This window comes from Pogona vitticeps, chromosome 5 (assembly GCF_051106095.1).
Source record: "Pogona vitticeps strain Pit_001003342236 chromosome 5, PviZW2.1, whole genome shotgun sequence".
In the NCBI taxonomy this organism is placed as follows: Eukaryota; Metazoa; Chordata; class Lepidosauria; order Squamata; family Agamidae; genus Pogona; species Pogona vitticeps.
Window position 1 is genome coordinate 83,757,913 of NC_135787.1, and position 14,561 is coordinate 83,772,473.

Consider the following 14,561-nt stretch of genomic DNA (forward strand, 5'->3'; position numbering starts at 1 on the left):
TGGAGGGTGGTGGACGGGGGGGGGGAGTCTTCCCTAGCAAGCGAGCTGCGCGCCCCCAGAGCTTTGCTCAGATAACCGGATCGCCTTTTAAAGTCCCGCCAGATTCGTTGCTGAGACAGAAAGAGAAAAGGGCGTGAGGGGATTATTTTTAAACTCTCCCTCGCAAAGGAGCCTTTGATGCATTATTCATGAGGCAGAAAAAAGCCCGGAGTGCTGATGTCAGTCAGGAAGTCGGGAAGCGGAGAAGCCTCGCTGCTGCTGCTGCTGCTGCTGCAGCTTCGCCTGCTGCAGAGCGAGTGAGTGAAAGAGAGCGAGAGAGAGCGAGCGAGACGGAGCATCAGGGTGCAGCATGCTGCCTGGCTCCCGTTCCAATTCCAGCCTCTTCAGCAGCGGCGGCGGCGGCGGCGGCATCGGCATTGCTGAGGCCAAGAGCGCAGGGCCAAAGGGGCACCCTAAGGCGGCGGCGGCGGCGCTGGTGGTGGTGGAGGAGGAGGTGGAAGAGCAGGGAGCAGCATGGGTCGCTTGCGGGGCGGCGGCAGCGGGGGCGCCTTCTGGCTCCTGGTCCTGGCGGCGGCATGCCTACTGCAGCGTGCCCAGGTGAGGAAGCCGGTCCGATGCCCGGCCAAATGCACCTGCACCAAAGAATCGATCATTTGCGTCGGGTCGCCCAGCGTGCCGCGAAGCATCCCCAGCGACATCAGCTCCTTGTAAGTCGAGCTCTGCGTGGGCAAGAGAAGTGGGGGCGGGGGGGGCTGCGGGAGGGCGGGAGGAAAGGCACCCCCCACCTCACCCCACCCCCGGCCGGCCGGCCGCCTCCGGAAGGGACCGTTAAGTTGCGAGCATTTTAACTTTTCCCGTTGGATGCTCAAAGCCAAGAGATGTTAGCTCGAGTAGTGTCTGGCGTCTTCGTGGCTGTTTGTTAAAAATCGTTGTGGAGCTGGCAGCTGGGTGCGATTATTTTGTCCCAAAGGTCCGTCTTTATTTTATTTCATTAAGCTTGAGAGTGAAAAGCCAGCTTCAGAGAACAGAAAGGTAGGGCCAAATGGGCCACCACAGAACGCTCAAATAATTAGGGACCTGAATAGGACTTCATAGAGTAAGTGTGGCCATATTTGAGCACCGAAGTGTGAAAGACATCATTTACATTTGAATGGTTAAGTATCTAACATTAACTATTTGGGGAGTAAAAATAGCTCAAGCTCCAGAAGTTGAGAGCAAATTAACTGCATTTGGAAATAAAAGGCTTTCCAACTTGAATCACTTTGAGGAGAGGGCGGGTGTCAGATCAAAAACCTTCAGGTAAAGCTGCAGTCCTCTCTTTGCTTACCTGGAAACAATCCTTAATGAACTACGTGGGAATTATCCCTGAAAATACAGTTATAAGGTTGTGATCTCAGTCACCATTTAATCCTGTTTCATATGCCCACTACTTTTCCTTGCAAAACAAGTTTGTAAATAAATAATTTTAAAAGCTGTAGAGTAAGTGGACCCCCTTTCACTTCTGAAGAGAAAGACAAGCAGAGAAAAGTTTAGTTTTTAGGATGGTGCATTATGTGCTGTCAAGTTGATTCAAGCTTATGGTGACCCTAAGTAGAATTTCAAGATATGCAAAGTGTTATAGGAATAGTACAACCTTCTCCCCATGAGTTCTCATGGCTGAGCAAGGACTTGAACCCAGATCTCCTGAATACCAGTACAACATTATCTATCACACTACACTGGCTTACATCACATGCTGGATATGGTGAAAGAAAACCATGTTAGACTACTTGGGGAGGGGTGGGGGAATGAGGCCTGGGTAGTGATGGACCCATTACATCTGAAACTAGGTAGAATGAAAGGAGGAGACACGTTCAATGGAAAAGAAAGTGCCAAAGCCATCCTTAACTGGCAACTCTTCTTCAGATACATTAAACCACAATGCCTACCTTCCTGGTCAACATGTTTTTTTTGACAATGGTAAGAATTGTAGCTTGATGCACCTGAATGGTGCCAAGTTGACATAGCAATACAATAAAAAGTGTTCTGATTGGTTCCTGTGAATTTTTTTCCTTGTTTTTCCTCCTCTCAGAAGTTTGGTAAACGGAACCTTTCCTGAAATAAAAGAAAGAATGTTTTCACATCTTCCTTCCCTGCATTTGTTGTAAGTATTCTACAGTTTTAATTAAAATAGATAATTAAAGCTCATCACTGGATAGATACATCATCTTAGATGATGGCTCACGACCAGTGTGGGATGGGTGTACCTCAGCCCAAAACACTGAGGTGAGACCTAGTTGATTGCCTTTGGTGACCATACCAAGATGGTGGTTACTGACCTTTTCTTTATTCAGTCACCTCATGTAGTACCATTCTCTAGAACTGGTTTCACTTGGCCCTGCTCTACTCAGGCTCAAAGTATCTCCCATCCAAATTGGTAAATGGATGTTCCTATTAATTTTTTTCTGCTCTTATTAAATGATTGCTATATTTTGTTATTGATCTCCTTAAAGATTGGTTTTACTCAGCTCTCTTTGCCTTCATGATTGAAATTCCTTTATTACGATAGAAAAATCAGATAGGCCATGAAACATAAATTAGACGAGGCGAGTCTGAGTCAGCAAAACTGGCATGGCCATGCTAAGTATATGTCTGACATGTAGAACCATAGCAATCCACCTATCTATCAATTAGAGACCAACAATCCATCATTTTCCCCAACACTCAAATACTTTCTAATGTTATCAAGAAATAGACTCTAGAATCTGGGATAGGGAGTATGTGGACAAAAAGAGTCAGGCTGATCCTTAACAGACAGGACCAGCAATAGCCTGGAGCAGATCTTGTTCCCATTCTAAAGATATTCTTGAACATACCCTTTTACTTCCTCCCAAATAAAAGTTCATTCTGCTTTTGGGGATAATGTTACAGTTGGCCATGCCTCCAAAAGTTATTTGCCATGCAGGGTTGGGAATTCTGGAAGTCAAAAAAGTTACTTTCTCAAGATCTGTTTAAGAGGAAGGAAAGTGTCATTTAGTTGAGTTTAGGCAAATCCGGATTAATAAGAACATCTCATTGATGGATTGTTAATAAATGGATTAAGCATCTCAAGGAATGGCTGGAAGAACTATCAGCCCCACCTTCTAGCTGTCACTTTTGTCACTGAGCAACTTGGTGGAGCATGGAACAATTAAAGATACACTGTTAGAAATTTTAGACCAGGCTGCTCTTGTATATTGAAATATGCATACCTCTTACATTGCTTAGGGCAGGGATGGCGAACATATGGCATGCGTGCCAAAAGTGGCATGCAGAGACATCTCCATTGGCTCACAAGCAGAGTACTACCCCAACCCCAACCCCCGCTTTCTGACAAGTCATGCTATCTATATAACTCTTTTCCAACACTACATTTCAAATAAGTGAAATGTGTGTATACAATTTATGTAGTGTATAAAATGTGTATTAAAAGTCTGCACTCCTATATATAGCTGCTTTTTTGAGGGTGGTTTACTTTGGAGGAAACAAGTTCAGAATTTCAATGTACTTAATAAGCTTTATAAATGTTGTTGTTGTTTAGTCGTTAAGTCCTGTCCGACTCTGTGTGACCCCATGGACCAGAGCACACCAGGCCCTCCTGTCTTCCACTGCCTTCCAAGTTGGGTCAAATTCATGTTGGTCACGTCAGTGACACTGTCCATCGATCTCGTCCTCTGGCATCCCTTTCTCCTCTTGCTTTCACACTTTCCCAACATCAGGGTCTTTTCCAGGGAGTCCTCTCTTCTCATTAGATGGCCAAAAGATTGGAGCCTCAGCAACAGGATCTATCCTTCCAGTGAGCACTCAGGGTTGATTTCCCTCAAAATGGATAGGCTTGTTCTCTTTACAGTCCAGGGGACTCTCAAGAGTCTCCTCCAGCTCCACAATTCAAAAGAATCAATTCTTCGGCAGTCAGCCTTCTTGATGGTCCAGATCTCATTTCCATACATCGCTACTGGAAAAGCCATAGCCTTGACTATGAGGACCTTTGTTGGCAAGGTGAGGTCTCTGCTTTTTAAGATGCTGTCTAGGTTTGTCATCACTTTACTCCCAAAAAGCAGGTGTCTTTTAATTTTGTGGCTGCTGTCACCATCTGCAGTGATCATGGAGCCCAAGAAAATAAAATCTGACACTGCCTCCACATCTTCCCCTTCTATTTGCCAGGAGGTGATGGATGCTAAACTTCAGACCATTTTTGCACTCTCCTCTTTCATCCTCATTAAGAGGTTCTTTAATTCCTCCTCACTTTCTGCCATCAGAGTGGTATCATCTGCATATCGGAGGTTGTTGATATTTCTTCCGGCAATCTTAATTCCAGTTTGGGATTCATCCAGTCCAGCCTTTTGCATGATGTATTGTGCATATAAGTTAAATAAGTAGGGAGACAATATATAGCCTTGTCATACTCCTTTCCCAATTTTGAACCAATCAGTTGTTCCATATCCAGTTTTAACTGTGGCTTCTTCTCCCACATATAGATTTCTCAGGAGATAGATAAGGTGGTCAGCCACTCCCATTTCTTTAAGGACTTGCCATAGTTTGTTGTGGTTCATAGTCAATGAAGCAGAAGAAGATGTTTTTCAGGAATTCTCTGGCTTTCTCCATAATCCAGTGCATGTTAGCAATTTGGTCTCTAGTTCCTCTGCCCCTTCGAAATCCAGCTTGTACTTCTGGGAGTTCTCGGTCCACATACTCCTGAAGCCTACCTTGTAGGATTTTGAGCAAAACCTTGCTAGTGTGTGAAATGAGTGCAATTGTATGGTAGTTGGGGCATTCTTTGGCACTGTCCTTCTTTGGGATTGGGATGTAGACTGATCTTTTCCAGTCCTCTGGCCACTGCTGAGTTTTCCAAACTTGCTGGTGTATTGAGTGTAGCACCTTAACAGCATCATCTTTTAAGATTTTAAATCGTTTAATTGGAATGTCATCACCTCCACTGGCCTTGTTGTTAGCCATACTTTCTAAGGCCCACTTGACTTCACTCTCCAGGATGTCTGGCTCTAGGTCAGCAACCACACTATCTGGGTTGTCTGGGTGCTGCATGTGTTGCTCCCAAACTAACAGCATATGGGCCAAGGTTTGACAAATTATCAGCATGCATACAACATCAAAAATCACATTGTGCAAGAGCATGTCAAGTTGAGTATCAAAAAATCAATGCATATAATTATTTTAAAAGTTTGTATAAATTACCTGGCTTATATTACTTTAATATTTTTTCCATCTACTAGAGTTAATGGTTATTTTTCAATTAAAAAGTGTTTGCATCATTGAACGTTCTGTTATTTTTTGAAGACAAAAGGTGATGATTAATTCAGACAACTGTATGAATTGTTTTTTTTCTAAACTAAAACATCAGTATTCAGATTTAATTGCAGTGTTGGCACTTTGAAAAAAATAATTTGGTTTTGTGTCACTGTTTGGGCACTCGGGCTCAAAAAGGTTAGCCATCACTGGCTTAGGGTTTATACTGTTATCTTCTGGTTGAATATGAAAATGTTTCTCAAAGCCTGGCTAATTAGATTTCCTTTCTTTTTCTTTCTTTAACTTTGCTGTGTTTCATCTGTACTTTATTAGTTCACTGTCAAATGGACAAATTAATTGAATCAATGTTTGTTATTAACTGGAGCCTATATGAGAACATTTTATTATTGCAAAGAAATGTCAGTTAACAAAGTATGTTTTCAGGTCCATCTTTCTGGAATTATTGTTTCAGTAGATGACAACTTCTGAGTGTGTATTGTTATTTTCCACTGAGTTAAGACATAAAACTTTGATTCTGAGCCACATGTAGGTAGATCACAGAAAAATCAATGTAGCTTTCATTAATGAAGAAACTATTTAATTTAATAAACTCTTTATTCTCCAGCTCTTGTTTACTTGGACAATAAGATCAGACAGTGGAAACAGTTCCCGTTTCTTACTTTCCCCCTCCTCTTTCACCTTTTTCCCTCTCTGTCCACATCTGCCATGACTGGAGAATTATTCAAAATCTTTGCCTGCTATCTGCATGTCCTACAGTTTAATGGCCAAAGTCCTATTCTTCAGCATAGTAAATCACACTATCTATCTATCTATCTATCTATCTATCTATCTATCTATCTATCTATCTATCTATCTATCTATCTATCTATCTATCTATCTATCTATCTATCTATCTATCTATCTATCTATCTATCTATCTATCTATCTATCTATCTATCTATCTATCTATCTATCTATCTATCTCTGTCTGTCTGTCTGTCTGTCTGTCTGTCTGTCTGTCTGTCTGTCTGTCTGTCTGTCTGCCATATTTACTGTACATGCCATTTTTCTCCTAAAATGATATAAGGTGACTTAAATTAAAGAAACAATATTAAAAGCTAAAACAATAAATGATTACAATATTAACAAGAATTACATAAATACCATATTAGAACTTGTAAATTAAGGCAGTATTAAAAACACATTAAAAACAACAGAAATACAATAGTCCCTTTCAAAAAACCTAGTCAACCTGTCATTAAAAGAAAGCCTACCTGAAGAGAAAGGTGTTTACCTGCTTGTGGAAGGACAGCAAAGACGAGGCTAGCCTGGCTTCCTTTAAGAGTGAGTTCCAGAGTTTTGGAGCATTGACAGAGAAGGCCCTCTCCCATGTCCTCACCAAACACATCTGTGAAGGGGGTGGGACAGAGAAGAAGGCCTCCCTTGAAGATTTTAAAACCAGGGCACACTCATAATGGGAGACGCGGTCTTTGAGACAGCTTGGACCCAGGCTGTTTAGGGTTTATATAGGTTAGAACCAGCACTTTTAATTGTGCTTGGAAATGTACTGGCAGCCAGTGGATTTGCTGTAGGAGGGGAGTTACACAATCCTGGTAACCAGCCACAGCTAACAATCTAGCTGCAGTGCTTTGGACCAGCTGAAGTTTGTGAACACTAGAGATGGCACAAGCCACTGACTTGGCAGTTCATGCCAGTTTGCTTAGTGGCCAAACAAGTGTTTGGAGCTTCAAAGCCCTTCCTCTTCCAATAGGCACCCACTCAAGGGTAGCGCCCAGAGCGGGGAAGCCAGGTTGCTGCCTCCAAGTGGGTGCCTGCCAGAGGAAGGGGTGTTTTGAAGTACTGAACACCTGTCCAGCTGCTAAATGAACCAGCACAAGCTGAAAAATTGGTGGCTCATGTCCATGTCTACGGAACACTTTCCAAATGCAGCCCCATGTAGATCACGCTGCAGTAAACCAATTGGGATGTATATGAGGCAGTATTTCCCAACCTTTTTTGAGTCACAACTCCCTTTTATAATAACCAAGTAACCTGTGACACCCCCCCTTGCCATATTTGTATAAAAAGGACCCCACCAGGCAGGTACTCCCCTCGTGAGTAAGAAGAGGGTGAAGCTCAGTCTCTGCCACATACAACGAGCCATATCAAAATCCTGCCTTGTCGCCTCTTGCAAGGCTTTGCCCAGCTGTTGCCACCTCCTCCTTCTCTGGCGGGCAGATGCTGGTACCGTTTCTGCTTGCTGCTTTGTTGAGGCTGCTCCCATGGAGGAGGCAATAGGCCCTGAGGGAGAACCTTTGCTGCTGCTGCCGCCGCCACTGGCTGCTCTCTCCTGTGAGCACAGTCTTAGATAACCGCAGTGACTCTCCAGAAAACATTTTGCAACCCACTTGAGGGTTCCCAACCCATGAACTGGGAACAACCATGGAAATAAGGCACATGTCACTGTGGCCAGATTGGACATCTCTAGGGAAAGGCGCTAATTTTGCACTACTGGTGCAGTAATTTTAACTGTGCAGATGAACTCCTGGCCACTGCTGAAACCTGGGCATCCAGGCTCAGAGACAAATCTGCACACCTGTGTTTTCAGAGAGAGAGAGAGAGAGAGAGAGAGAGAGAGAGAGAGAGAGAGAGAAGACATCAATCTAGAACTTAAACAGCTTCCTTGGATTTAGATGGACAAGAGAGAGAGAATTTGTTGTCAGAGAGATGATCCAGAAGGATACCATGGCTGATGGTCTGAAGGCCACTGAGAGATCCAACAGAACCAAGAGGGACACACTCCCTCTTTCCAGTTCCTACTGGAGGTCATTCACCACAGTGACCAAAACAGTCTCCATCCCATAACTAGGCCTGAAGACCGATCAAAATGGATCTAGATAATCTCGTCCAGGACGTAGAGTAGGTCCATTAAATCAATGGGGATTTAGTGAGTCAACTCCTCCATAAGTTCGATTGATTCATATGAACTTACTCTAGCTGTGACTTACTGTGCTAAAATAAGTTGCAGTTAGAGTAGGCCCATTGAATCACCAAATCCTCATTGATTCAATAGGTCTACAGTATGTGTAGGAATACTGTGGAACTTTGCTAATAGAACAAATTGTGTTGTGTGCTCAGTTCTGTGGTAAAGGAGCTGTGAATACTCTCCTAACGTCCTTGGGGCCAATCTCTTACTTTTTCTGAGTTGTTCTTGTGTATTGTCAAGAAATTCACTTGACAAATTGAGAATTCCTTTACAATGCCATAATTTGATGAGTAACATATTTTGATTATTTCTTCTCTTCATTTTTAGACTTCTGAATTCAAACTCATTCACTGTCATAGCAGATGATGCCTTTGGTGGTCTTTTCCATCTAGAATACCTGTAAGTCAAATTGTGTGTGTCTCTATGCATTTGTATTATGTTAAGCTTTCAGAGATAAATGACTTTTTTCCTATCAAGCCCATTGACCTTGAGGAGAAATCTCCTCACTCCACAGCCACCACAGAGTTCAAGTTCTTTTTTTCCACAACACGGCATGTTGCAACCCATGGGAGCAAATGGCTGTTTGAAGGATACAGATTTCCATTTTACATTACAAGTTTAATGTGTGAATTATGAACAAGTGCAGTTCTCCAACAAAAGATGCCTGGGGTCCAGATGTACAAGAAGAACTCATGTGTGTGTAGCCAGGGGGCAACTGTAAGTACAAAGCTTGCAACTCTAAGTGGAAAGCTGAAATGCAGTCATGGCTTTCTGCTTTTTTCTGCAAGTTATGAATTGCAAAGTGGCCATCTACACAGAAGGCTTTTATAGAACTGGAGAAGTTGCAGATTATTTAAAAACACATTTTTAATGGTCTAGGATAGTTTTATATGTTGGGATGCTTCCAGATGAGGCATTTATTCTGCATTTTCCCTGCCTGAAATTTTGCCCTGGCATTTTAACCAGGAAGGGCATTCAGACATTGGCTTTGATTTGTATCCATTCTTTCCCAATGCATTTTCTGCCCATTTTTTCATTGCAAAAAGAATCTCCACAGAAGAAGACTGAATAGATATATTTTTATTGGCAGTGCTAAGCCCCCCTGTGTATGAAAGCACCCTAAAATTAAAGGGTGCAGTTCAAATTACCGCAGTGCTAGTTCCACACTCCAAAGAAGGCTTTGAACTGGCCTTCTTAAACTGCAGTCTCTCTGCTGCTAATGATTCATTCAAGCCACACTGGAAACTACTTTTAAAACTGAGGGCATTTTTCAAAAGCAGATTGTGTTATGGCATGGGGTGGGTTGGTGGCTGCTGCTTAAAGCAAATTTTAAATATCCTGCTGGGCATAATTGTGCCTCTGGGCAGGCCTAAAGGAGCTCTTTGGATTCTAGCCAGTGTGCTGATGATTAAGAGCTGGTGTTAAATTTGTGATCTCATTCCTGCTGCGATTATATTATATATCAATATGAAAATATTTCATTCTTATAAATTGTGCTGCTAATCATATTGAAAAGCTCAATTATAGTAAGTTAATTGAAGGGAGGGTTCATTAAAAGTGAAGAATTTCAGTGTAAAAGGCATTAGTTTTTCCCGACTCAAGTCACATGCTCTTTGCATCCTGATTGATGTGTTTTACTTTAGTGAAATAGGATTAATGTAAGAATGTGCAAATAAAGATTAGAGCAACCGCTAATGTCCTTAATATTACTGTTCCATGGTGCTCAGATTCTTACAAAAAGAAGAGAAAACATATTCTGAGCTGTTATGTGTTCCCATCTATTTTTATGCCTTATTATGTTCATGTCTGCAGTGTCTTAGAAGCAGTGCCTTCTGGCAAATGGCCTAGGCCCTAGATGGCTTCTGATTGATCACTGATTTTTTTCCCCCAATATATATTTTAACTCTTAAATCATAATCTTCCCGTGTATATGCCTCTTCTTGATTCATTGATTATTTTAGAATTTTTATCCCACCCTTGATTTTAATACATCAAATGAATGTTTATAATTTTCCTATCTTTACTGTGTTTTAAGGCTTTTTTTTTAAAAAAACTTTATTTGCAAACTGCTTTGTGTTTGATAAGGAAAAGTGGGGTAAAAATGTTTAAGCAAGTAATTTGAAATGAAATCCTTTTGCTTTCAGTAGAAATATTAAGCACATGTTTAAATATCTCTAACTTACATTGGGGGACTATAAGTATGCTTAACTTTGACTGAATTGTTCCCTAAATTTGTTTCAATACTGCTTTTAATAGCTGTTATATGGACTGATACCATGAACTCAAAAAGAGGAAGAACATAAATATTTCAAGTAACTTGATCGTTGTAGCCCAGATGCTTTGAATTCCTAATTGCTGCACATTCTTTTGCATCTAGTGATTCTTCAAAATGTATGTTTACATTTTTTTCTTTCAGCAGCATAAAATGTTCACAACATGAAACTGGTCAGATCTGCCTTGTGAAACTGGGGGGGGGGGCATTCATTAGGTCAACATATTGTGAATGCAGATTGAATGAACAATTTTGGCCATCAGTCCAGCAAAATATGCTCATCTTGTGAGAGCAGCTGTTAAATCAAAAGTGTTGTAAGCATATTTGCAGCCTGATATAAAAACCTCCCAAGTTATGAAGTTTGCAGGGGGGCTCCTGCATTGTTTAGTGGTGATGTTTGTCTCATGTGTCACTTGCAGGTTGATAAGAGGCTTCTGTCCCATCAAATCACAGTGGACCCTTAAGACTAGAAAACAAGCTATTATCTAGCACTAAGACCTGTCCTTCCCAATTTTAAAAAAGTAAAATCTTTCTCTGTAGGTTTATTGAAGGAAACAAAATAGAAACCATATCAAGAAATGCATTTCGTGGCCTCCGAGACTTGACACATCTGTAAGTGTTTTAATATTAATTTGTATTATTTCTGTCTTGCTTTAAAATGATGTATCTAGAGCAATAGGTACCATGTGACCTGCTCTGTGTTCTTCTAAGCTTTCGTCCTGCCCCCCAAGTGCAGCAGAAGCTGCTGTCTTTTCACTGGTGCTGAAATAAGATCAAACTGTCTGTCTCAGCAGGTAAAATCTTTTGAGCTGCCCTATGTACACAGTAGTATAGGGCAAAAGTCTGGAATCTAGTTTCCTTGAGTCCCTTGGTTTCATGAAGTAATAAACAACTTGGGCCTCCTTATTGCATGAAAGTAGAGCTAAATTGAATTGAAATTGAATAAATAAAGAATTAAATGAACATTGAGCTGGTGTGTGTGTGTGAACATAGTGTATTCAAGGCATCTGCTTCAAAAACCACTAAGGTTTTTTTATTTTTTTCCATATGACAAAATCACCTTGACTAAATCCAGTTGTTTGGCACAATGAGGGGTTAGCCATGGAATCAACCAGAAATCACTAAGTCCACATTTGCATGGATTATTAGGGACTAACATCTTGATTTAGGCCATTGTTGCAAATCACCATAGCATGAACAGGTTTATTTGTTTGTAAAGTGGGGAATAGACTTTTTGGATTTCTCGGTTTTGTAAAAGTCTGAGTTAAACCTGACAATTAGCAGCAGGCATCACTAGGGAACTTCTGGAGTCGTTGCAACAGTAGTGAGGGAAGGGGGGACTTGTAAGCAGTCACTCAGAGCCCCTGAAATTGGTTTTGGTTAGCTTTATTTGCATACTCCACCATGATGAAGGTATACAGTATTGCTATCTGCTGCCCTCTGATGACTTATTTGTCCTCCCTTTTCTTACCAGTAAGAAGTTGCAAGAGGAACCTGTGGGGGAAGGATGGGTGAATACTTTGGGGGACTATGGTGTCTGCAATGCTTGAAGACCACAAAAACTGAATTCAGCCTAAGAATCTGGGCATAAGAGTGGCCCTCTCAGAAGTATATAGTTTCAGACTTACAGCCAAGACTTACAGCCTACTTCTGTGCTGAGTGATAACGTTTAAATTACTGCATTATAAAATGCTTATATCCAGTATTGATTTTCATCCTTATTAACACATGCAGGGTTGCCAGTTTCCAATGCCTATCTGTGAGGCTGGATCTCAGATTAGCACAAAAAAGTCCGCAGTTGTTACTGCATTCTGCAAGCCATGCACTCTGGCACTGCCAGGAAAGGCACACTACGATGGGCCCTTGCAGCCCTTATGCTGAACAGTGAGGCTGGCTTTGGAGATGGAAGTTGGAATAACATGATTACTAGCCCCTGTTCACAGCCATTAGTCTAAACAATGCTCAGGAAGGAGCTCAGCTTGTTTTTGGCCTCTTTCCCGCCAAACACTTTCCCAGTGTTCCAAACACTGTCTTTGTAGCTCTCACTAGCTTCCTTAAAACACACACACACACACACACACACACAGTGAGCTGAAGGCACATTCACTTAGGTCCATTTGGGTCTTTCTGCTCTGTGTTCTCACGCAAAATACTGCCAATGTTGCAACTGTTGCCCTCTGGATTGTGGGAATGCCCGACCAACACACAGTCATCAAGTAATAATACCTATGTTTGAACTTTATCTTGCCACAGACATGCCTACTCACAGAAATTCACCACTGTGCTTCAGGAAGGTGTTCATCTTTACCTGTCCTTTCATATGTATAATGCATACAAATGCATCATGAAAACAAGAGAGACTGGCTATTCTTGATCTTGATTCTGTCAGAAAGGATGTACATCTAGCTAAAAGGGGGCAAATGCATAAACTCAGTGAGTTTATATCTTAAGATATGTAATTCTATATACACTCCTTAGTATATGAATTTTTTATCCTAAAGAATAAAAACAGTGTGACTTTCCTTCCTTTTGAACTAAATCAGAGTGTTATGGATTGCCACTTTGAAAGGCTTTGTTTATTTATTCATTGTTAACACTGGGAATTGGGAAACATCCAAGAGTTAACATTAGCTAAGTGATGTTCTATTTAGTTATTATCATCTCTTCAAATATTTTAAACACTTAACTTTTCTTTTCCAGTTCCTTGGCCAATAACCAGATCAAAACTCTGCCAAGGGATGTTTTTGCTGATTTAGATTCTCTGATTGAACTGTAAGTAAAACCAAACCATTTGTATTATCATTGAAAGCTTGTTATTTTTCCCATGGGTTTCAGAAAGTGAGTTTCAAATTTGAATTTGAATTTCAGTCTCCCCTTTAAACCATGTGAAAAATTAATGTCTCCGTTGATGATTGTATTCTGGCAGCTTCTGTCCTTCGTCTTTAAAGTGCAAAACTTGCATTTTTTTAAAAAAAAAATCTACATTAACATGTTACATTAAAACTAGTTATAATACTAATACTAAAGGTGGTTTTAGACCCCAACTTATACTCAGAGTAGATCCATTGTAATGTGTTGGACAAATAAATTGTGACTAACGTGAGTCAAATCAGCTGGAATCTTGCTGGGAGGATGGAACTGGTAAAATCACTCCTTAAATATCTAACTTACCTTGAAAACCGTATTAGGATCGCTATCAGTCCATTCTGATTTGAGAGCAAAGAACGTCAACCAACATGAGTCCAATTTGTGCTAGAAAACTGGGATATGAACTGGATAGGTAATTAAATAAAAATTATTTGCTCTTTGTCTCTTCTAAATATATTCTGAATCTAGCGTACGGAAATTAATTGTTAATGCTTCATCTAATGTTTGGGTTTAATTGGCACCTGCTTTTCAGTTACAATTTTCCACATAAATTTAGATATCAAGACTTCCCATGTACAGATATGTCAGTGCCTAATTATTCAAAATATAAGAACTCAGAGTTAAATGTATGAACTTGTTCCACTGAACAGCATATCTCCCGACTAAATAGCATGAGTGAAAGCCTGTTTGTTTCCAGACACCGTTCAAAGTGTGTGGGGATAATTACCTTAAGCACTGCCTCATCCCATACAAGCCCGCCAGCTTCCTCCTGGTGGAATCATAAATGGCTGTGATAACATTTCAGGCTTTTTCAATGCCTGCATATAATCTGTGGAGTACCTTGGCTTATGAGGTTTGGATCTCTCTCTTTTTAATCATCTTTTGAAGGCTAGTAGTCGCTTACTATTATTACTATTAAAAAATGCCAGGCACAGTCAATCAAAATTATAAAAAACATTGGTATTACATAATAGATACAAGTTTTAACCAAAAACTTAAGTTAAATATTGACACAGTAAGTATGCTGTTCCCAATACTGCAGTTTTTTCTAGCTCTGATGGTGTTATTTCTGAGATCTGCAACTGCTTATAATACTGTGTGAAATTTCTAGGTATTGTTCCCAAGTGTGTTTCATCCACAAGAGAGATGTTTCAGTTGCCAGATCTCTGTATT

The 14,561-nt window shown here is 40.8% G+C and overlaps 1 protein-coding gene across 1 annotated transcript in view; it reads left to right on the plus strand.

Moving 5' to 3' along the window:
- Positions 1 to 406: 406 nt before the first annotated feature.
- The window catches only part of LGI2 (leucine rich repeat LGI family member 2), a 41,623-nt gene continuing 27,468 nt past the window's right edge, over positions 407 to 14,561 (plus strand). Inside the window, exons 1-5 of the mRNA XM_020780423.3 lie at positions 407 to 707; positions 2,072 to 2,143; positions 8,576 to 8,647; positions 11,061 to 11,132; positions 13,221 to 13,292. Of these exons, the coding sequence (XP_020636082.1) occupies positions 514 to 707; positions 2,072 to 2,143; positions 8,576 to 8,647; positions 11,061 to 11,132; positions 13,221 to 13,292 (482 nt within the window). The 5' untranslated portion in view covers positions 407 to 513. The remainder of the gene's footprint in view (positions 708 to 2,071; positions 2,144 to 8,575; positions 8,648 to 11,060; positions 11,133 to 13,220; positions 13,293 to 14,561) is intronic.